At 44.4% G+C, this 23,322-nt stretch overlaps 1 protein-coding gene across 5 annotated transcripts in view; it reads left to right on the forward strand.

The window, feature by feature from the left end:
- The window catches only part of ULK4 (unc-51 like kinase 4), a 600,065-nt gene that overhangs the window by 153,174 nt on the left and 423,569 nt on the right, over positions 1-23,322 (forward strand). For all 5 annotated transcript variants that reach the window (XM_075556008.1, XM_075556007.1, XM_075556009.1 and 2 more), the window contains 2 exons: positions 18,196-18,247; positions 18,345-18,486. In XM_075556008.1, coding sequence (XP_075412123.1) covers positions 18,196-18,247; positions 18,345-18,486 — 194 coding nt within the window. The remainder of the gene's footprint in view (positions 1-18,195; positions 18,248-18,344; positions 18,487-23,322) is intronic.

A 23,322-nucleotide genomic window follows, 5' to 3' on the forward strand; every position in this document is an offset into this window, starting at 1 on the left:
GATGGCAGTGAGTTTGGTTTTAGGGTTCCTATATATTCCTTATAATGAAATAACTATTCAGAAAAGCTGTCTCTCCCCAACCTTCATCCCCAGCAGGATGAACGTAGGACATTCCTTCCTACCATATTGACTTGGTTGGGGTTTAGCTTCTTCATTTTATGTACCTCTTGTTTCACACCTTACCCTCACCCTACCCCTCCCCTCGCCTGCCCTTTCTCACTTTCTGCCTGATGATTTGCCATCACGAGTAGTATCAGCCTCCAGCAAGGTTTCTCAGCCACAGCGCAGGTGACATAGGAAATGGGGAGATGTCTCTGCTATGGGGTAGGTAAGGGGCCCTGGCGGGGCTGGTCAACCGTCCAAGCCCCCTAGCCCCTCTGAGGGAGAAAGATGAGGTGGTCCCCACCTGTAAAGGTTACAACCTTGGAAACCCGATCCAGGTTCTGGGTGTTGGCATGGACTTACTGGCAGTAGGTTTGGTTTTGTTTTTGCTTTATGGGGTGTATAAGTGATCTGTATCACATGGTGATAGAGCTCTTCCTTCACCGCTCGACCAGATTGTGATAACCAAACATGTCTCTACATGTAACCAAATGTCCCCTTGAAAGCAAAACTGCCCCTGCTCGAGGGGTCCCTCAGAGCACTGGGCGCTGGCTTGGGAGGAGGAAAGAAAAGACCACCCCGTGTTTTCCTAGGAGCCCTGAGGGCCAGTGTGAGCACCTGACCATAGCCGCAAGGCTGGCCATTCCAGCGGTTCTCAACCTGTGGGTCACGACCCCTGGGTCACAGGGGTCACCCGATTCATCCCAGTAGCAAAATTACAGTGACGAAGTAGCAACAAAAACAATTTTATAGTTGGGGGTCACCACAACATGAGGTGTCACGGCTTTAGAAAGGTTGAGAACCACTGGGCCATTCCACTTCGCCAGCCAATGCCTCCGAGAAAGATGTGGCAATCTACTTCCGCCTTGGAAATCCCAGGTGGCAGTCCCACCCTGTCTTGAATGTTTGCTAAGAGTCAAAATCGACTAGATGGCGATGAGGCTGTGTTCTCATGAGCAGGAGTCTCAGAGAAAGGGATACAAAGAGCCAAGAGTTGCCATGTGAGAAGCCCAATTGGGTTCCACCAGTTGGTTAGTATCTGTGTCATTCCTAGACACAGAGCGCCATGCACCCCTCCAAACTGCCCTGCTTACCACGCCCCACCGCCCACCGAAGAGAGCTCACTTCCGATCTGGCTCATAGGATATGCATACTCTGAAAATTAAGTTCCCCAAATGCTAACTTTCCATTTGCAATGCTAGGAAGGTATGATGACAAATTTTGCTTTCTGCATTTGAAATTATTTTTAAAATTAGATACCATCAACTACGTTCTGGAGTTGCCCATGTTAAATTAGTTCACGTTTTTGTGGCATACTATCTAGAAGAATATTCTAACCCCCATAGGTTAGCATGTTAACACCGGAATAACATCACCTTCCCAGGAGTCATGAAATGCTCCTGCCGGGTTTTGGTGGTTTTTTTTCACACTTCTTTAAAAGTGACAGAAAGCGTTCTTTCCCAGTTTCTGTTGGCTCACTTTAAGATGTTTTCTTAGCATGTTATCCTCTTGATTATTGCTTTTCCATGTTCCCATTTTGATAACGTCGCGTTTGCGTTTATGACTGGTGGCCGTAGTGGGACAAGAGGGACGGCATTTCACACCATCAAGCACAGCTGGGTCGAAAGGCTTCTTTCCGTGTCCCGTGTCTCGCAGTAGAGAAAACTACTTGATTGTGATCTGATCTCAGCAGTCCCTTCCCTCTCAGAAAAGTGACACTCTCCCCACACTCAGGTACACGTTTCTAAACGACCTAGCCTTGTACTGCCTGTTTTCCTTCTTTGTATCAATGCGATACGTTATCCCACCCTAAGGAATCAAAGTTATCTTTTTATCATCGACAAGTGAGTTTTGATCTCTAATCCTGTGTATTTTGCTTTCAGGTCTGCTCCGCCAATCATAATGTACTCATCTAAACTTTCTGTGGGTTGACATATGCCTGGTAGCTCCGACTCTAGTTCTTTTTCCTTTCAGGATCTCTGTCTTAGTGTGTGGGGCTGCTGCAGCCGAATATCGCGCTGGGGTGATATGCAAGAGGAACACTAGTTCCTCTTCGCTCAGGACACTGCGAGTTTTGGTTTAGGATGCTGGCCTGGAGGGGTCTCACGGTCTGCTGGTCTCGGGAGGAACGCTGGTCTTAGCTTCTATAACCCTGGAGCCTCAGGGCTGTGGAAATCCCCACATAGCATGTCTTTGCCCCATTCGTTCCGGTTTCTCTTTGTGTCTGATCTGGTTTTCCAACTAGCTCAAAAGTTATTAGGTTGAAGACACATACATCCTACACTAACAAGACCTCATTAACCCAGCAATGGAATATTACATCTACCGGTTTTAGATTACGACACACGTTTTTGAGGGACATGGTACAATTTATAGCAATCTATTGTTTCAGGTCTGCATCAGGTAATTCTATGATGTTTATGAAAAATCTAACATCAATAGTCTTTCCATTTTCACTGAGACACGTCCTCCATTTACATTCAACAGGATTGGTATGTTTGGATTAATTCTGTCATCTTTAGCTTTTTACTTGTCATACATATTGACTGATTTTATTTGATTTTTTTTCTCTGTGTCAACTTGGCATCTATATAATTAGGGGGCTTCAAATCATTAGTGAAAAAATTTCATTGACTTTTAATATTTTTACCATGATGTCTTTGAGGTCCCTCGCCCTCTTTGTTCTTCTATTACTTTCATGAAATTTATATCATGCATGTTAACTTATTAAAAACTGAAGTTAAAAAATACTACTTTTTCCTTGGGTAACATGTTATAGGAAATGCAATGAGAAGAAAATTAATTTTTTCCTTTAAATTTTGAACCCCACCCTTACCCCATATTATTATTTGCTTGATAGTTTTCATTTGTTCTTGCTTTGGTTTGCATCTCTCTCTCTTAAAAGAAATAGGTATATATTTACTTTATTGTTCTTTTGGGGAAATAAATTTCTCTCTCTCTCTCTCTCACCAGACCTTACTATTGCTATTTTAATGTTTACTTATATTTGCTCTCATATTTATTATTGTCTTTGTTTTTTCTTTCTTCATTTTCAATCCTTCTGTGTTCATCGATTGCTAACTGAACTCAACAATTTTCTCCAGCCTGTGTGCCGGTGGCAAACTCTCTCTGCTTTTGCCTGATGATTAATGTCTGCATTTTTCTTATATGACATTCTGCTTGGCAGGTATTTATTTACAGCTCTGGGAGAGGGTCATTTTGTTCACACCCCGTGTGGTTGCTCTAGATTAGTTAGATCTTTATCTCTCTTTCAGTTTATCCTCAGAAGATAATCTTTTCCCCCCTTGTTCCCTTTAAAGGCTTTTGAAAATTTGTCTTTTTTTGGGGGGGTGCACTTTCTCTGTGTTATAGCTAAGAGTGCCCTTCTTTTTATCCTCTTTAGAGTCCTCTGTGTATCTTACATCTGTGCATTGTCGTTTATCATTGCCATTTTTTCTGGAAAATTCCAAGCCATTTATCATTGTGGTTTTCTTCTTTCCTTCAGCTATGCTTTCCACACTTCCTTACAGTTTTTTTAACATTTATCTTTTTTTTCTTCCTTCTCTGTCAGTGTTATATTCTAGATGATTTCATTCGATCTATTTCTGTTATCTTTTGGGCCCAGTTTGCTGCCAAGTAACAACCACAGAGTTTTGAATTTTGTCTGTATTTTATAAAATGTATATTAATTCTGCTATTACCAGTTTTAATTGCTGTTCCTTCTTCTTCACCTTCAAGTTTATTGTGTTGCTTTTCATGTTTCCCTGGTCCCTGTATAGATTTTCCAGTTATTTATTCTCTGACACTGTGTCTTGATAATTTCATTATCAGAAAACAGTGTTAAGGCTCCTTTTGTCTAGGTGTCTGGTACATCTTCTACCCAAATTTTCCTGCTTTCTTGTGCCTCTGATGACCTAATACTAGTTGCTGGTCTTTGTCCTGGGAAAGTATTTTGGGAGGCTCCCCGAGATGTATTACGGCGTTTCCCTTCTTTAGAGAGGCTTTATATTTGCTCTGTCAGGCACCCAGGGGCCCTGACAAGGCGACCCTAGACAAAGGTCGTCTCTAAAGCTTCCTTCGGTTGGCAGCTTGTCTCTCTGTAAACTCAGGGTGCAACCCCCTGAACTTAAAGGCGGGGCCCACTAACTCCCCAGGGCGCTGATTCAGCAGTTATTCGGAGAATGAGTGTGGAGGAACTGGCAACTAGACTTGGTTTTGTGCTGCCCAGCCGGTCAGAGGAGCCCCTGGTGGCTCAATGGACTATTAACTTCCAGGTCAAAAGTTCGTGGACAAAGGTGGGACTTTCGACTCCTGTAGAGTTTCCATCTTGGAAACTCACAAGCACAGGTCTACCCCGCCACATGGGGTTGCTAAGAGTTAGCATCAACTTGTTGGCAGTGAGTTTGGCTTTGCTATAGCCAGGGTGAGGAAGTTCTAATATGCTGGGAGGGCCTGGGCCCACCCATCTCTCTGGCTCCCCTGGCTCCAGCTGGAGCCTCCTGTTTGCATCATTGGCAAACACATCTGCTTGGTTCTCTAGTGACCAGCCTCCCTTCACTGTTTGACCCGACAGCTCTCCATGTCTTTTCAGATCCTCCCTGCCTTCAGGGCTTTGGTGCTTTCTCGTTCCCTTGGCTTGTTTGGCACCGCTTTCCGGGGGTGTAGAGGATGTAGAGCAAGGACCCGAACTCAGCATTCCTGGGAACATTGTCACGGTCATTTTCAGGGCGATGATTTCTCAGCCTCCCATTTAGCTACTGCTCGTGCCCGTGTTAGGGACCCGTGTTAGGGATCGCTTCCTCTGTGTACCAGGCCTTCACCTCCTGACTGATCTGGAAAGATCAAGTGTTCATAAATATCTGTATTTACGTTCAAACTGTAATTTAGTAAGTGTATTTTCTAATTGTGAAGTGCTGGCGTACTGAGTATCGAAACCAGAGCCTCAATGAGGACGGATGAAGTCCCACCGCAACTTGCGGGCTTCATAAAGAACTCTTGTCAGGGCCGGCTCGCACAGGGAGCCTCTGATTGCCTTTCCTGAGCGTGACTGGAATACACAAAGACGAAGCTTCAGCCCTCGAAGGACTATAGCTTTGTTGGAAATGTGAGCGCCAACGGTGTGCTAGTATCCCAATCAATACCTTATCAAACGGGAGTGGCTAACTGCATTTAACTCGTGCTGAGCGTAAGTGCTTAACTCAGCCTTTCTCCAGCCGTGACACCATTTGGTGCTCAGAGTGGGAAATCGCCCATGTGGCCGAGAGGGCAGTCAAGAGCACCGCTGGACTTGGGGTGTTAGGATACTTAGTTTCCATTGCCGAGGGTTTTAGAAAAACTTTCTTTATGAAAAGTAAAAGCAAAAACAGAGGTGATTTCTTTATCAGAGAAATCTGGCCAAAGTAAATATAATTCACCCCAAATAATTTTCTTAACTTTGAAATATAAGCTAAACCTGAATACCTTTTGTGAAAAATTTTGTTTTGTTTTAGTGAATTTTTAAACTACAATCCTGAAGGTAATAAATATTGAGTAATTTGACTAATTAAATCAAACATTTCACATAATCCTGCCTGTTAGTGAAGATGTAGAGCAGAGGCAACTCTTAGAGCCTATAGATTTGAGTGCAGATTTACACAGCTACTTTGGAAAGCTATTTAGTAATAGCTAGCCCAGGTAGTGTAGTGATTGCGCGTTGGGTTGTGATCAACAAGGTCACCAGTTCAAAACCACCAGCCACTTAATAGGAGAAAGGTGAGGCTTTCTACTCTGGCTACGAGGCACAGTTGTGGAGGTATAGGGCCAGTTCTACCCTGTCCTATAATGTCACCATGAGTCAGTGAGTTTGCTAATTGGAGTTAAACATTTGCATATAACACAGCAATTGTACTTATAAATGTATACTCAATAGAATTATGAACTTATGTTTGCCAAATCACATATGAACAAGAATTTTCATAGCCTAAACTGGGAACTCTGCATACCCATCAACAGTCTAATAGATAAATAAATTGTGACATTGTCATATGTTGAAATACTATACAGCAAAAAAATTGAATGATTTAAAGCTACACCTAGCAACATGGCTAAATCTATTAACTTTAATATTGTGCTAAAGATAACAAGTAAAAAAAGTATGTTTTCTATTATTTCCACTGCATTAAATTTGAGAACAGACACAATCTATTTCAAGTCAGGGTTAGTGACTGCTCTTAGGGGGAGTAAAGGCTGAAGGGGTGCAAGTGACTTGTGGCATGTCCTGATGGTGTCTTGTTACTCGATCACGTGTGAGTTACGTGAATATGTTCATTTTGTAAAAATTTAATACATCCTGTAGTCCATATTCATGTACTTTTTTGTGTGAGTGAGTGAGAGACAGTGAGTGAGTGAGTTAGGGAGTTAGTGGGAGGGTGAGTGAGTGAGTGAGAGAGTGATTGAGTGAGTGAGTGAGTTAGTGGGAGGGTGAGTGAGTGAGTGAGTGAGAGAGTGAGTGAGAGAGTGAGTGAGTGAGTGAGTTAGTGGGAGGGTGAGTGAGTGAGTGAGTGAGAGAGTGAGTGAGTTAGTGGGAGGGTGAGAGAGTGAGTTAGTCGGAGGGTGAGTAAGTTAGTGAGTGAGAGAGTGAGTGAGTCCATATTCATGTACTTTTTAATGCATGTATGTTTGACTCTAGAAATGTGTACATTTGAAAATAAATGTTGTTTAGGACGTGGTAACCATAACTCTTTTCTATTGCTTATGTGATCAGACTGAGTTCTTTTTCTGGTCTATCTAATATCTGGTTATTTGTCTATTATCTGTTTTTCTTTCATCTGTCTTTTATTGATGTGCAGTCTTAATCTGTATTAACTTCCTACTGCTTTGGTAACAAATTATTAAAAATAGAGTGACTTAAAGCAACATGAATTTATCATCTCCCAGTTCTTAAGGTCAGAGTTTTGAAATCCATCTTAGTGGGCTGGAATACAGGTGTTATCAAGGTAACGTTTGGTCTGGCCCGTGTAGAACTTCTGTTTATTGGTTTGTTGCCCCATTCTCTGTCTTCAAAATCAGCAGCTTAGCGTTTTCACATACCTCCCTCTTTCTCCTCTCTCCGGCCTCTGCTTACGTGACCACATCTACTTCTCCAGTGGCAATGCTCTCTGATAAGGAAGCTTGGGATTACCTTGAACCCGCGCACATAATTCAGAATAATCTCATCCCAAGGTTCCCAATGGCAGCACATCTGCAAAGTCTCTTCTGCCATGCAAGCTGCATATTGACAGGTTCTGAAGATTAGTAAAGGAATTCTGGTATGTGGTTATGTGTTGGGCTGTGACTGCCAGGTTAGAAGTTCATAACCACCAGCCACCGCTCTGAGAGCAAGACAGGGCTTTTTACTCCTGTGAAAAGTGAGTCTCAGAAACCCACAGGGCAGTTCTTCCCTGTCCTGTAGGGCCACTGTGAGTCAGCGTGGACTCAATGGCGGTGAGTCTGTGGTCCATTACTGTGGTATGCTGACGTTTGGCCCGTGCACGCCCTGTCAGGTTGGCTTCAATGCCCTTGTGACATGACCTCTCACATATTGACTGCTCTCTTGCTGACACAACAGGACATTCTAGTCTTGGCTTGTAACTACTTGAATGTACACACATCCATGCATATGCACACTCACACACACTCATATATCTTGTGTGCATGTGCCCACATATCAGTGATTGTGCATACGTCTGTATGTATCTCGGTATTATGAGTTCACACTCATATCTTCCCATCTCATCCTTCCTCACATAATTCTTTTTTTTTTTTTTGTGGCTTTTCTCTATCACACACCTAAACCAATACCCCAAAACAAACAAACAAAACACCCCAATGAGACCAAGATTTGCTCTGCAGAACGCTCCCCCTGCGTGCTATCCTCTCACTGCCGCCCAAGACTGAGGACACAGAGTCAATACTGTCTTCATACGGCATTCAAATTCCCTCACTTTCTCCTTGCCTTTTCCTGTGGCTGTGGCGTTGATTTGAAATAAAGCGGGTTGATTTATTTTCATCTGCTTTCAATTTCCTGTTCCCTTCCTTGCTGATTGGAACTTTTTGGATGTGTAGAACAGTAACATGCTCCCCAAAGTCGAGATTATAGACGGAGATATGCAACTGGGCTCCCAGAAGTTCGCAGAGAAAGAGGAGCAAAGTGACGGAAGTTGCGCTGGAGCTTCCTGTAGCACCTGCACATCCCCCTGTAGCTCCGTCACTGCTCCATCTCACTTCCCTCGCTCTCCTGGTCGCTCCACCTTCTTTGTGTTTTCATTTACCCTTTCAGTGTTTCTTTGGAAAGAGAGTACATGTTTTGTTTCCTCCTCTTTCTTAGACAAAAGGGAACACACTGTGTTTTTTTTACACTTGGTTTTTATTTTAAAATGTCAGAAATTATTCCATATCAGCTCACTGAGATCTTCTTGATTAGAGCACCACAGAGCACAGTAGCACTGCATTAGAGGACCCTGGTGGTGTAGTGGTTATGCGTTGAGTTACGATCCACATGGTCGGCAGTTTGAAACCACCAGCAGCTCCTTGGGAGAAAGACTGGGCTTTCTACTCCTGTCAAGAGTCACAGTCTTGGAAACCCCCAGGTGGTCGATGGCAGGGAGTACGTCATTGTGTAGTAAATGTACCCTACTTTGTTGACCCATTCTCCTGTGTGTGGACAGCGAGGCTGTTTCTAATATTTTGTAAATATAGTCAGCACTGCACCAAATCTACGCGCATGTAATTCCCGGCTGTTGGAGGTGTAACTTCAGGGTAAATTCCGTTGATTGGGGATTGGAGGGTAAATACTTACACGTGTGGATGTGGAGGTTAGCTGTTGCCAGAATTCTTTACACATGAGCCTACCACCTTGTGTGCCCATCTGTATTATGTGAGCGCACGTGCTTGTTCACAGCCTCACCTATGGCATCGCAACAAGTGTTTGCATTTTTGCTAATCTGCTGTGGTCCCAGGAATTCCTCAACAGCCTTTTCGTTTTAATACTGTAAAGAGACTTAAGTAACTTTTTGTCTAGTTTTTCTTCGTTCTTCTCTTCAGGAGCTTTGCTCTGAGTGACCCTTTCTGCCACTGGTAGAGATGGCGGTCCTGTCCCAGGAAAATGCAGTGCATACTTCTGACATTACCTCCTGGCGAGAGAAAGAGGCTGGCTACCAGCATGGGCATAATAGCTGGTGTCCCCTCTGACAGGAGGATTAGGTTTTTTAAGGTCTGCGGAAATAAGGGCAGTGATGCTGAATTTTCAAGTGTAGAATTTTATTTGCGTTCTTAGAAAACCCAACCTCAGTTGTGAAATGACTTACTGATATCAGTAAAATAAGCAACAAACAATAGTGACTCATATATAAAAATAGGAAAAATAAAACATACTCTAATTGTGGATGCGTACATTTTGAATGATACACAGTCATAGCTTTTTATGGTGCTTTTGTTGTTACTTTATGAGAAAATATATTGGGATATAATTATATAGCTATTTTGAGTTTAAGACTGCTGACTTCTAGTATCTCATTGAATATTTCTTAAAATATTAAGTTTGCTAAATTATAAGCAGCATCCTGAGCATCGATGGTGTTGTTGAAGAACAAATGAAGTAAGGTTTAGATACGTAAATGCTAGTTAACATAATTCAGGGCATTTAGGCTCCTTCAGTGGAAATGTGTCCGAGCCGTCTTTAAATGTCCTACGTCTCAGCATTCACTCCATCTAGGACATGCCCTCGAGGGTCATCTGCAGTCATGAACTTGCAAGGAGACCTAGTGGCACAGTGGTGCAGTGCTGACAGAAAGGCGAGAAGTCTGGACCCCTGGCCCCTCTGTGGGAGAAAGATGCGGCAGCCTGCTTCTCTAAAGATTTCAGCTCAGGAAGCCTACGGGGCTACCTCGGGGCTACCTTGGGGCTACCTCTCTTCTGTCCTGCAGGGTTGCTGTGAGTTGGAGTCAACTGGGTGGCAAAGGGTTAATGCACACACAGCTCCCCACCCCCCAGTTGGAAGACCCAGTTTTTGAGCAGAGGAATTAAAACGTGACCAGACTTGGGAATCTGCATGGCCATGGAGTTCGTTGTGACTCTTGATTTTAGGACAAGCCCGCACGCGAACTTCAGCATCGCAGAATCTCGTCATTTATTTATGAAGGCAGCATTAAAGTTTAAAACCAGTTGGATTGCCGAGTACAGGTGTATTATTCCCACAACCGACATAAGTAGTGACCGCTGCAACGTTGTGCCGCAGAGGCGCCGGCAATGCGGGCTCTGGGGAGCTTGGCAGGGTTCCGAGAAGCGCATCTATTTCAACGGTGCCTATATTGCTCACAGCTTGCGCGGGATACTCAGGAAGAGACGGGCTTGATAAAGGGAATCACGCAGCGGCAGAAGTGGACTCTCTGTTTGTTGTCCCAGATGACAGGTTCTCTTCTTTTAAAAGAGGTGCCCAAGTGCCAGTGAGCACCGTCGTTCAGTGGAATGATTTTCTTGATATGCTCCTTGTAGGTAGAGTCTTTGCAACTCCAGCTAAATGAGGGAGCATGGAGATTGGGTTCAGGTCCTCTTTGCCTGGTGGGTGTGTGTAGGGGAAGGTAGAGAAGAGGCTACCAAAGTGGTTCTCAGCCTTCCTGATGCCGCGGCCCTTTGATACAGTTCCTCATGTGGTGGTGACCCCCAAATATAAAATTATTTCCGTTGCTGCTTCATTACTGTCATTTTGCTACTGTGATGAATAGGGCGGCCTCTGTGAAAGAGTCGTTCGACATCCCTCCTCCCCCAGAGGTCTCGACCCACAGGTGGAGAACCGCTGTGCTAACAGCATGCAGTTGTGAGCAATTGCTAACACTTTTAATTGTGATTGTAAAAGCCTGAAACTCTGATGCGAGGATTGGTCAGTGTTGCCTTCGATCTGGGTGTAAAATCCAGCTCAGAAGCAGAAAACGAGGATCTCATTAGCTTCAAGACAGAAAAGCCAGCAGTGGAGTGTTGTCCTCTTGACCCTGTGATCCCCGCACTTTGAACCTCCTCCATCCAGGGACAGAAAGCTGTGACACCAGAGACGTGACAGAGTAACGGTGGCAGCAGAATCCAGAGCCAGAGCACAGACCAGAGTGAGTGGCTAAATAAAGCTGAGTGCCGTCTTGTCGGGGGCTTGGTTGTAAAGTCGGGTGCCTCCAGGCCCTTAATTGGAGAGCCAGGTTTGCTGACCCACCTAGCTAGAGCCGGACACCTTCAGGTGCTGGCTTAGAGTGGAGTGGTATGCCCTTTGGACATTTAGCAGCAGTGCTACAAGAGTTTTGTAATGTTGTCCAAGCAGCACAGACCAAGGTGCCTGTTGGCCGAGAGACAGGACCAGGACCGCGAGAGGCGTGCTTGCACGCTCAGCTGAAGAGAGGTTTCCCTGACAGACAGCATTTCTCGTCCTGGATTTTAATTTAACTCCCGAATAAACCCCATAATCGTGAGTATGGTGTGAGTTCTTCATGGCCTTTGCAGTGAATCATTAAACTCGACAGGGAAGAGTAGAGCGTGCGGTGGGAGGGACAGTTGGCATCTGATATTGGTGTGAGAAGGCTGGAGCGGGAGGCATAGCTGACCTCGGGCTCGAGGACTCAGCTGTGGGCAGCTGACACTGCTGATCCTCCGCTGCCCTCGGAGTGGCAGAGCAGGGCTTCTGAGACGTGCCGATTGTGGAGGAAACGTCCGCTGTAGCATACATGCTCCACGTCTTCGTGGTTTTCTCACGTGACCTAGAAGCGCATTGGTAAGCGCATACACGTTGTTGTTCCTTTCTCGCTTCTTCTTTGTCATATGGCCTTGGTGTACTTGGCCTTTGTTATCACCATCAACAGCATTTTCATGTGGCTTATCAAAATACAGAGAGGTTTCACACAAGTTAGACCCCACTCTCCAAATAGTATCTTCAAATCAAGAGGCGTGTTCCAACATGGTTAATCCCTAAGTGGGATTAACTCCTGCTTCTGTTTACAGAACACTAGGACAAGCCCAAAAGATCACTTTTATTAAAAATGTCAAAATGAAGCTATCGTTTCTTGACATGTCCTAGTATACTTCTGAATAGGGTTGTGGGTCTAAAGGTTTTATTCCAGAGTTTGCATTGACCTCAATTGATAACTAGGATACAACTTCTTTGAGAAGTCGATATTCTATAAAACAATTCTTAGACTTCAGTCTAAGTACAGTCTGCACGTACTAAAAAATACAGCAGCCGTGTAAGAAGTAGTTCCCCGGACAAAGGTCACCATTTGGGTTACTCATCTGCTCACTTCTCCTGGGTTCACCTTCAGGGCTTTTTGGAAATCACTTCTTCATGGCAAGCACCAGGCAGCAGGCCCATCTGGGTGGGGTCAGGCTGGGGTGGGGCAGGAGCTCAGCATGCAAAGCAGAGATGGAGTTTAGACCCCAGTCCTGGAGGTTCCTGGGGGATCTACAGAGACTGGAGGAGAGCTCCCTGTGGCCCTGGAGATGATCTTTACCAGGGAGGCCTTGTTGGAGCTAGATCGGAAAGGCAAGGAGGAGTTAACACCTGGCGGGCTGTCTGCTGGAAGCCGTCACCTGAAGTAATCACAGGGAGAGAAGCTGAGATGACTGCAGAAGCCATTTCAAAGTTACCCCCAGTGCTATTTTGAGGCATTTAGAGTCGTTTACCTTAACCTACTTAAGTATAGAGGTGCTGTTTTTAATTTCTGCCCTGGGAGAGATGAGTAGTCGGAAGGCCCCCCGCTTGTTAGCATTTGAAAGACTCATCAGCAAGGCACATTTTCTTTGGTGGGCGCTACTTGTATCTTCATCTACTTCTGCATCTGGCTTGTTAGATATTTGTTCTTGGTGACATGAGTTTGTTTTAATTTTTTTCTTCGCAAGATCCAGATTGAAAATATTGGATAGGTGCCCCCACCATTTTCCTAAGTACAAGCGTCCAGGCAGCCCCCCCTCAGAGTAGATTTCTTGGCATTGGGATACTGAGGTGTTCCTTTCGAGGCTTAACTGCCCGATTCTTGAATTAATTAATTTTTTAAAATGAAATCCTTTGGCAGTGTGATAAAGCCTCTGGGTTTATCCACAGATAATACTTTTAAACATATAATAAACTTATAAATGTTGTTATCAGGTATCCTCAAATAGGTTCTGACTCACAGTGACCCTCTCTGTTCAAGAGAAGGCGGCACTGCCTGGTCGGGCGCCGTCCTGAATTGTCAAGTTTGAGCCCATGGGAGCAGGCACCATCTAGCTGGGGGTCTTTCTCTTTCCAGTGACCCTCAACTTTACCGAGCATGACGTTCTTCCCCAGGGACTGGTTTCTCCTGATACCATGTCCAAAGCACGTGAGACAGTCATGACAAATGTGTTCCTTCTTCTGGGAGCCCATGGTGCATCCAGTGTTCTTGGTCATACTGTGATTAAAATGCATCAAGTCCTCTCCAGTCGTCCTGATTGTCCAACTCTCACATGCATGGGAAAAGTCCATGGCTTGGCTCAGATGCACCCTCATCCTCAATGTGACCTCTTTGCTCATAACACTTATCTTAAGAGGTCCCGTGCAGCAGATTTGCCCAGTGCACATCATCCTGGGATTTCTTGAATGCTGCTTCCATGATGGTGACGCCAAGTAAAATGAAATATAGGACAGTTTCCATCTGCTCTCCATTCATCCTGATGAGGCCTTCTGCTTTCTTTACCGTGGGGTGTACATCATACTGAAGGTGATAGTCTTGGATCGTCATCAGTAAGTGTCACCTTCAAGTCCTTTTTGGTTTCCAGCAAGCAAAGCTGTGTCATCTGGACATCACAGGCTGTTCATAAGCCTCCTTCAATCCTGATGCCTTGTGTTAGCTTCTCAAATAGTTTGTTCTTCATTACAGGTTGAGTAAGTATGGTAAAAAGACACAAGCCTGATACACACCTTTCCTAAACTAAACCACTAGGTAGTTTCTTGTTCCAGTGTCTGCCTTTAGGCCTTAAGTTCAGATTTTGCCTGAGCACAATGAAGTGTCTGGAATTCCCAGTTTTCACAATGCTCTCTATAACTTATGACCCACACAATCAGATGCCTTTGCATAGGCTTAAACATCTGTGTGGTATTTTCTGCTTTTAGCCAAAGTCCATGCGTTACCTGTCAGCAATGATATTCCTCATTGCACAACCTCTTCTGAAACATTTGAACTTCTGGAAGGTACTTGTTGATGGACTGCTGAATCATTTTCAGGAAACTTTACTTGCATGGGATATTACTATTCGATAATTTCTGCATACTGTTTGGTCACCTCTCTAATGGGCACAAATATGGATCCCTTCCAGTCAGTTGGCTAGGTCCTGCCTTCTAACTTTCTTGGCATTCCATTGGTTCAAACATTCCAGTTGCTATTCTGTCAACTCCTGGATCCTTGTTTTTCACCAGTGCCTTCTGTGCAGCCTGGACTTTATTACAATTAGTCCCCGATCTGATGCTGCCTCCTGAAGTGGCTGAACAACAGCTACTCCTTTTAGGCACTGGGACTGTCAGCGCCATCTGTTGAACATGTTCTTCCCGATGTTTCTGTTTTGTTTTTTTACCTTTTGTCAAAGATCTATAGGTAGATGGATTTATTTCTGTGTTCTCTGTTCGGCTCTAGATATCTGTCATTGTTTTAACTGCCGTGGCTGTGTAGTAGGTTTTGAGATCCGTAAGTGAGAGGTCTCCTCTACTTTGATCTTCTTAAGATGTTCTTTGTTTCTCTTGCTCATCCTTTCCTCTCACATCAAGTTACTAATTAGTTTTCCCACTTCTTCAAAGAATGAAGTTGGGATCTAGATCTCAATTGCATTGTATTTATAGACTGTTTTAGGTACTGTCGACATTTTCACAACGTTAATCCTGCCTATCCATAATCAGGGAGCCCTGGTGGTGAAGTGGTTGTGCATTGGACTGCTGACTGGAAGTCCAGCAGTTTGAAACCACAAGCTGCTCCTTGAGAGAAAGATGAGGCTGTCTACTCCAGTAGACAGGTATAGTCCTAGAAACCCACGGGGGCAGTTCAACCCTGCCCTGTAGGGTGGCTGCATGTCAGAATTGACTCCATGGCAGTATGTTTGGAGTTTTGCTTTTGACTCCATATACATGAAACAGTCTTTGACTTAGGACGGTCTCTTTTGGATTTTTTTTTTTAGTTTACCTTCCCTTTTATTTATTTTTCTTTTAATCATTTTATTGGGGGCTCATACAACTCTTACCACAATCCATACATACTCTATTGTGTTAAGCACATTTGTACACCCGTTGCCACCATCATTCTCAAAACATTCACTTTCCCCTTGAGCCCTTGGCATCAGCTCCTCATTTTTCCCCTCCATCCCACTCCCCCTTCCCTCATGAACCCTTGATAATTGATAATTTATTATTTTGTCATATCTTACACTGTCTGGTGTTTCCCTTCACCCACTTTTTTGTTGTCCGTTCCCCAGGGAGGAGGTTCCCCCAGGGAGGAGGTTATATGTAGATCCTTGTAATCTGTTCCCCCTTTCTACCCCACCTTCCTTTCACACTCCTGTATCGCCACTCTCACCACTGGTCCTGAGGGGTTCACCTGTCCTGGATTCCCTGTGTTTCCTGTTCCTACCTGTACCAGCATATATCATCTGGTCTAGCCAGATTTGCAAAATAGAATTGGAGTCGTCATAGTGGGGGGTAGGAAGTATTTAAGAACTAGAGAAAGGCATGTTTCATCGTTGCTACACTATACCCTGACTGGCTCATCTTCTCCCCATGACCCTTCTGTAAGGGGATGTCCAGTTGCCTACAGATGGGCTTTGGGTCCCCAATCTGCACTCCCCCTCATTCACAATATGATTTTTTGTTCTTTGATGACTGATACCTGATCTCTTTGACACGTTGTGATCACACAGGCTGGTGTGCTTCTCCCATGTGGACGTTTTTGCTTCTCAGCTAGATAGCTCCTTATTTACCTTTAAGCCTTTAAGCCCCCAGATGTTATTTCTTTTGATAGCCGGACACCATCAGCCTTCTTCACCGCACTTGCTTATTCACCCTCTTTGTCTTCAGCGATTGTGTTGGGAAGGTGAGCATCATGAAATGCCAGTTTAATAGAATAAAGTATTCTTGCGTGAGGAAGTATTTGAGCAGAGGCCCAATGTCCATCTGCTACCTTAATACTAAACCTATAAATATATGCACATAGATCTATTTCCCTATTATCATATATAAATATATTTACATATGTACATGCCTGTATTTAGAACGCTATAAATGCCTTTTGCCTCCTAGTTCTTTTCTCTATTTCCTTTTACTTTGCTCTTGTCCCATTATCATGCTCAGCCTTCATTTGGGTTTCAGTAATTCCTCTCAGTTACATTGCCCTTGATCAATCCCTAGAAGGCCACTTACACCCACTTCACTACTGATTTTGGATCCCTTGTTTTTTTCCCCTTGTCCCTGGGTTTGTTAATACCACTTCTCCCCCACCCCCTTGTTCCCCCAGAACTGTCAGTCCCATTGTTTTCTCTCCAGATTGGTTTTCCAGTCTATCTTATCTAGATAGACCTGCAGAGATAATAATATACACAAAACAAGACAGCAAAATAAAGCAACAAAGAAAAGAAAACAACAAAAAATGTTTTTTTTTTTAATGCCTGTAAATAGTTCAAGGTCTGTTTGTTGACCTTTAGCAGTGTTTTCCGGACGAGTATGATGGGGTACAGTGCCCTGGCCCCAAAGTCTATTTTTGGTACTCTCTTGGGACTCCCTTCCCCTGCTCCCTTTGCTGTTCTGTTGCACGCCCTTAGTGTTTTGCCTTGGTGTGATAGGGTGAGATCGGGCACAATTCCCACACTGTATCTCCAGTGTTGTCCCCGGTGGGGCTGTGGGTCAGTGAGGGATGTGGTGTCTCACAGTGGGGCCGGCCATATGGTCTTCTCTGTGGATTGGGTGCTCTTAGTGGGAATCCTGTTGTCAAGGCTTTGTGGGCCAGGATGTGCTCCACTCTCTCTTCCTCCCCCTTCATCTGCTCCCGTGTGCTCTGATCAGACATGTTCCTCTCCCTGAGCTGTAGCTTCAGTGCTGTCCTCTGAAGTAAATTCTTCTGGGAGGAGGGGAGGCGGGGAGGCTGGAGCGACAGGAATTTTTATCTGACATTGAAAGCATTTATTAAATGAAATAGTAGCTTTTAAAATGAGACGTCTGTGATGATGTATCCTTTTAAAAAATCAGTATTTTGGTGGAACAAAACAAAGCTTGTTATTTGGGCATACATTTCGGACCATTATTTGGTTGTTGCTCTGGTTTAACAGGTGGAAAGTCAGGTGTCACGGTTTTCCAACTTTGGTGTCTGTTTCTAAAAATAACCAAGATGAACTTGTTGTCGCTCTTTGATGTCCTTGATATAAAACACGAGGATTATGTGTCTCCTTCTCCCCTCCAGCAGTTTGATCACTGTTTCGCTTATAACTTGGGTATGATCCACAGCTTACGTGTGTTAATTTCACGGTTTATTGCCAACCTGCGCCAACTGGATTATGTATTATGTGCACAGCTTCAGAAAGCTTGTGGGGGAAAAAATGGTACTAATTGATAATGGACTTTACCCCATGAACTTTTTGAAGTCCCTTTGCAGACCAAAGACCCTGTCACCAATTGAAAAATGGCTACTCTTCCGCTGCCATAATGCCCTTTTGTCTGGAGCACACTTTCAGAGTTCAATGAGTGTGGTCGTTTGTTAAGTATTAGAGAATTTAAATCCAGGGTACATGTCATTGATTCCCATACCTGTCCCCCTTTCTCTTGATTAATGATTCTGTCAGTGGAAAACAAAGACAAACCCTCAATCACTGCAGTTGATTTCAACTCAGTGACTGCACAGGATGGAGGAGAAACCGTCCCGTAGGGTTTCTGAGGCTGTGAACCCTTATAGAAGCCCCCTGCCACCTCTGTCCCACGGAGTAACTGGTGGGCTCAAACTGCCACTCGTTGACTGTAATCACTGGGCCACTAGGTGTCTTCGAAAGCCATAGAGTGGCCGGCATCCATTTTGATTTTTGTCAACATTTTAACTAAATCTTGTACCTCCTTGCTTTCAGGTTGTTGAGTATATCCTGCCACCTCTGGTCTCCTTGGTTCAAAGCCCAAACGGTAAGTGTGAGACTGCCAGGGAGAAACCTGTGTGACACGTTCTCTGTTCCCAGTCTGTCGCCCCAGGGTCACAGTCTTGCCCTTTGTTTCTTTCAAGTGGAGTGGAGGCTCTTCAGCTTGCGCTTGCTGTCAGAAGCCACGTCTCTACTTGTGAACGAGGAGGTTGAGGACGGAAAGGAGGCGAGCCTCGATTCTGACAGCAATCTTTTGGCTCTCATTAGAGATGTCTTACTTCCCCAGTAAGTACGGTGCTGCCCTACGGGAGGGATGTCCAGGATGCCCCTGTAATACTAGGCCCTCCCTCGGGGGCAGGGGGAGGGAGTCCTTGTACTTGTTTTTCAGCCCCAAATCCTCTGGACCACTCATTGTACCAAGAGATCAAGAAACAGAGCATAACTATTACCCTGGGCCCAGAAAAGTCTCAGTCTGTTTTCAGAGAGACCCACTTGGCACCGACTGAGGCATATGACTTGGAAGACTTAAAGGTGTTCATGGCTCAGTGGCTAAGGTTTATATGATTCAGGGGCAACATTAGAGGACACATGGAATAGGCAGTTGGGACTCACTTTGATTCAGAAATGGAAATCCAGTTTAGTTGTGTGCGCGCACGTGCATGTGCGTGCACATGTATGTTGAGGGGAACAGAGAATGGGCATTTGGTTCCACAGCAAACAAGTGCTGGGATCCCTGCTGTGAGTATGAATACGGGTGTGTGAAACTCTAAAGCATGGGCTGCCACATTTATTTGGCCTACTGCCCCCTTTTCAGGGGAAAAAAAAAAGAAATTACTTGGAGCCCTCTGGTAATGGAAAATTTATGTGCTGTGACCCATAATGCTAGATAAAGTGTAGGTATCTGCTTTTACTGCCACCCTGGATTGATCTAGTTCCCCACAGGGGGGCAGTATGGTCCACTTCAGGGAACAGTACTATAATGTCTACCACTTAAAATTCAAGGAACACTGAATTTTATCAAATAAAGCTTAAATTAAAAAAATCATACACACATATATATACACACCAGGAACTTGGTATTCAGGAATATGCATGCAAAATTTATGCTGGATCGGTGTGGCACATTAGAAAGTAGGAGGGATCATGGCCTCAGGTCCTAGGCTTACCACTTTAGTCCGTCTAAAAGGCTCTTAAGAATGGTGGCCTCCCTGAAGGCTCCTTTCTAGTTGTTCCACCCTGGAAGGTCTGTTCTCATTAAAAAGCAGAAACAAAAATGATCACACTATAGAAATTGCATTTCGTTACTTTCTAATTTGGGCCACTGTTAACAGGTATGAACTTTGCTGCCTAAAAGTAGCTTCACCATTTGAAAAACTGCAACAAAACCCAAAGTTGTCGAAGACGAACCACTCCTAGTTGGTTTGAACCAAGCCAGTTGCTGTGAAGTATGCGCTTACCATGGCTCACGGTGGCCTGTAGGACAGATGAGGACTGGCCCTTAGGGTTTCCAAGATTGTAATCTTTGCAGACAAAGACTGCCGTGTCTTTCAGCTGCACAGCATTCTGTTAGCAGCCAGAGCTTAACTACTGCATCACCAGGGCTCTGGCCTTAGTTCATTTTAGAGCGTTCACTTTAGGAGTGTGCTAGCCAGCATACCATACCGATCCTCCCACCAGTTGATGGAGCCTCTCTTAACTCATGGGAGATGCAGCATGATCCCTAATGGCTTGGTTTAGGATCAACCGTGGTTGCTTACTCTGCTCACTGCTTGCTCAATTGCTTGTTTTCCTTGTGCTCTGTGGGGGATCAGCCTCCCCACAACTGAATGGCCCCAAGGGGTGGTTGTACAGTTGAGGTGTAAATTAAAGAGATATGAGACAAGATGAAACACACAAGGGCTCACCTCCAGAGTCATTACTTCAGGAACCACGTCCGAGCAGAGAGGCCGTAATATAATCTCAGGAGTTTATGTAATCTCGGGCACTCAGGCCAATGTAAGCACATACATAACAGGAGGGCAAACAAGGTACAGGTGTATGTGCAATAGGAAGGGGAGACACTAGAGACACACATGACTGGGAGACACGTAACAAGATGGGCAGGCTTTAGAATCAAGATGGCAGCCTAACCTTGGTTGTCTTACAGCTGGCTTGACCCTTAGGTGTCTTTGAGCTCTTCTTCAGGGGAACAGTCTGTTATCCTTATCAGCAGGGAGTGGACCATCGTTAGGGTAGGACAGACAATAAGGTCTGATTGCTTTTCATGGCAGACAACCTCTAGGCAGATAGCCTTCAAGCAGTTGACCTTCAATGTCTATAGTAGAGCCATGTGCTTGCAAGTAGCACCTTAAATTTGGCATCATTATGGGGGACATGGTGGGGAATGACTTTTACATAGGAGAATGTGAGTGGGGTCCATCTCCAACCCACAAACGTGAAGCTTTTCTCCACGGGACCCTTGGCCTCCCAGACTCCTCAGTGGCTGTTTCCCACATTGCTGTTTTGTCATTGGGTTCAAAGAGACAGCTAATAAAGTATGCAGCAGTAAGAACTTTTGATGGCCAACATTAAAAAAATGGTTGTTTAACTTTGTCATGTAGAGGAATACACTGTCAGGGATACACTGTTAAATATATTTTTGCTGTAAATTTGTTATTTATATAGGTTGATTGAGATACCTAGTTTATAATTCTGTCAATAAGTAAAAGACATAGCATTCTTTCATGGGATTAATTAATGTTTTCCACACCATTGAACACTTCTAAAACTAAATAAGGATTATTTTGACAAGAAAATGCCTACAACTTTTTAACACAAAATGTGAATTTTTAAGAGGGTTTTTTAATATGCATCATCTACAAACGTGTAGAGAAGCATTTTTTGTTGGTTTGTTTCAGGTCTTGAGCCAGCTCTCCATTACTGGGGAAGGATTTCTTCTGCCGGGGCTTCACAGCTTAGTAATAACTAGTTACCAGTTCTGCAAGCCTGAAATAAAATTTCTTTGCATTTCAAACCTGCCCCAGTTTTGGAGCATTGGGCAAAAGGGAACGCGTTTATTTTGTAATTTAGTGTTGTTTTTTCTCTCACCTGAACGGGAGTAAATAAGCATGCATTCTCATTAATGTGAATCTTTACTTACCCTTGCTGAGATGAGGAATTAAAGAAGAAATGCACGCTAATTTAAGAACATTCACAACGTAGAGGAGTTCATTTATTAAGCAGAGTGGAAGTGTCCTTGGGATGTGGGCACGGGGCTTTTTGGGGTTTGATGTGTGGATGTTTCATGGACTGATTTGAGCCGGAATTATAGGTCTTGTTGCATCTCTGGCTCTAAGCTTCAGTTTCCTCATCTGTGTAATAGGCATAGTCTACTTCAGAAGGTGGCTGTGAAGGTTAAATAACAGATAACTTCTTTTTAGACTAAAGGGACCATTGCTTTTAAACAACCACACAAAGCTAGTGCATGTGGCCGGAGGTTAAAGATGTTGCAAACGTCCACCTTTTCCCCCCCTCCTGTACCATTGCGGTCATCAGCCTTTTCTGCTCACCTGTGCCCTGTCCACCTGCCTTTGGACTGTGGAATTCGCTTCAAAGTCTCATGGAACCCAAGGAAATGGCTCATGCGATTGTGGATCCTTGCACAATCCAAATCCGTGGGCCAGGTGTCGTGCTGGCGCCTTCTGATCCACATGGTGGAAGGGGCTGGTGAACCCACGTCGATGAGTCAGATGTCAGCTGAGAACTAACAAGTCTGCAGACGCTGGTGAACCAGTGTAGACCAGCGGTTCTCAACCTGTGGCTTGCGACCCCTTTGCGACCCTTTCTCAGGGGTCTCCCGACTCATAACGGTAGCAAAATTACAGTTAGGAAGTAGCAACGAAAATCATTTTCTGGTTGGAGGGGTCACCACCACATGAGGAACTGTATTAAAGGGCCACAGCATGAGGAAGGTTGAGAACCACTGGTATTAGATGATAGGTTGCAGGCTCAAGAGCCAGGTAGGATCCTTACCAGCCCCTGGTATTGCAGGCCTCTGTCTTGAATGTTACTTGGGAAAGTTCAAGATACTTGAGATGCTTCAGACTAGCTGACAGCTTATCCTTCTGCCTTAGCCCCTCACCCCTTTTATTCATCATCTGGCATTCGGCCCACTTCTGTATCCTTGCCTCTGAAGCTCCGCGTTTCAAGATTACCATCCGTCTGTTTCCTTTGGTCTCTTGTTTCTCTGTAGGAGGAGGACCGGGTGGCATGTCTACCCAGCTTGCCAGGTTCACCATTACTCAATTTCATTTTTCCCACAAACTTTTTGAAGCCCTGTCACACTACTACTATTAGGCCTGCTACTTTAATCTCTCCTATCAATCTTCAAAATGAAGATTACAGTAATACACACTTCACAGATGTGGTTATTAAAATAAATAGTGTTCATTGTGTGTATCACACATATTTAATAAGGGCTTGATAAATGTCTACACATTTCTAGAAATGAAATATAAGCCATGTGTTCATTCAATTTCTTTGACTGTAAAACTGGAAACCTTGGCCCGGTTTATGAATTATGAATTCATAATGGCTTATGAATTATGGAGTTTATAGATTTATGGCTATAAATTATTATATAGAGCATCTACTTCAATTTAGCAAGTAGGCATACAAATGTTGAGACTTTTGTTCACATCTTAATCTTTCTTTGACCTTATATATTTCTTGGATAGAGGTAAGGTGACCGGCTTTTCCAACATGAACTTTTATTTCTACATCTTTTTGGTGGTCTGAATTAGGTGATGGTTTACAGGCGAGATCATCTGTTTTATCGGCCACAAGTCACATACATTTTGTGTGACCTCATCTATTGCAATCCTTGCCATGGGGTGCCCCCCCCCCCACCCATCTCACTTCCTCCTGTCTCTTGTTCTCATCCTTCCTGCTCTCCTAACCAGCCCTCTGTCCTTTGGTGAATGATGCCTGGAGTCCTGTCCCCCCCTTCCTCCGTGGTTGATTATTCTCCCACAGCAGGGAATTCACTTCCAAATCTGAAAGGTCAGGGAGGGGCCATCATCTTAGGAGTTCTGTCAGTCTCTGTGGGACCAGCCCTTCTGGCCTCTCAGGATTTTAGATTTT

The sequence above is a fragment of the Tenrec ecaudatus genome, chromosome 8, assembly GCF_050624435.1.
Source record: "Tenrec ecaudatus isolate mTenEca1 chromosome 8, mTenEca1.hap1, whole genome shotgun sequence".
In the NCBI taxonomy this organism is placed as follows: domain Eukaryota; kingdom Metazoa; phylum Chordata; class Mammalia; order Afrosoricida; family Tenrecidae; genus Tenrec; species Tenrec ecaudatus.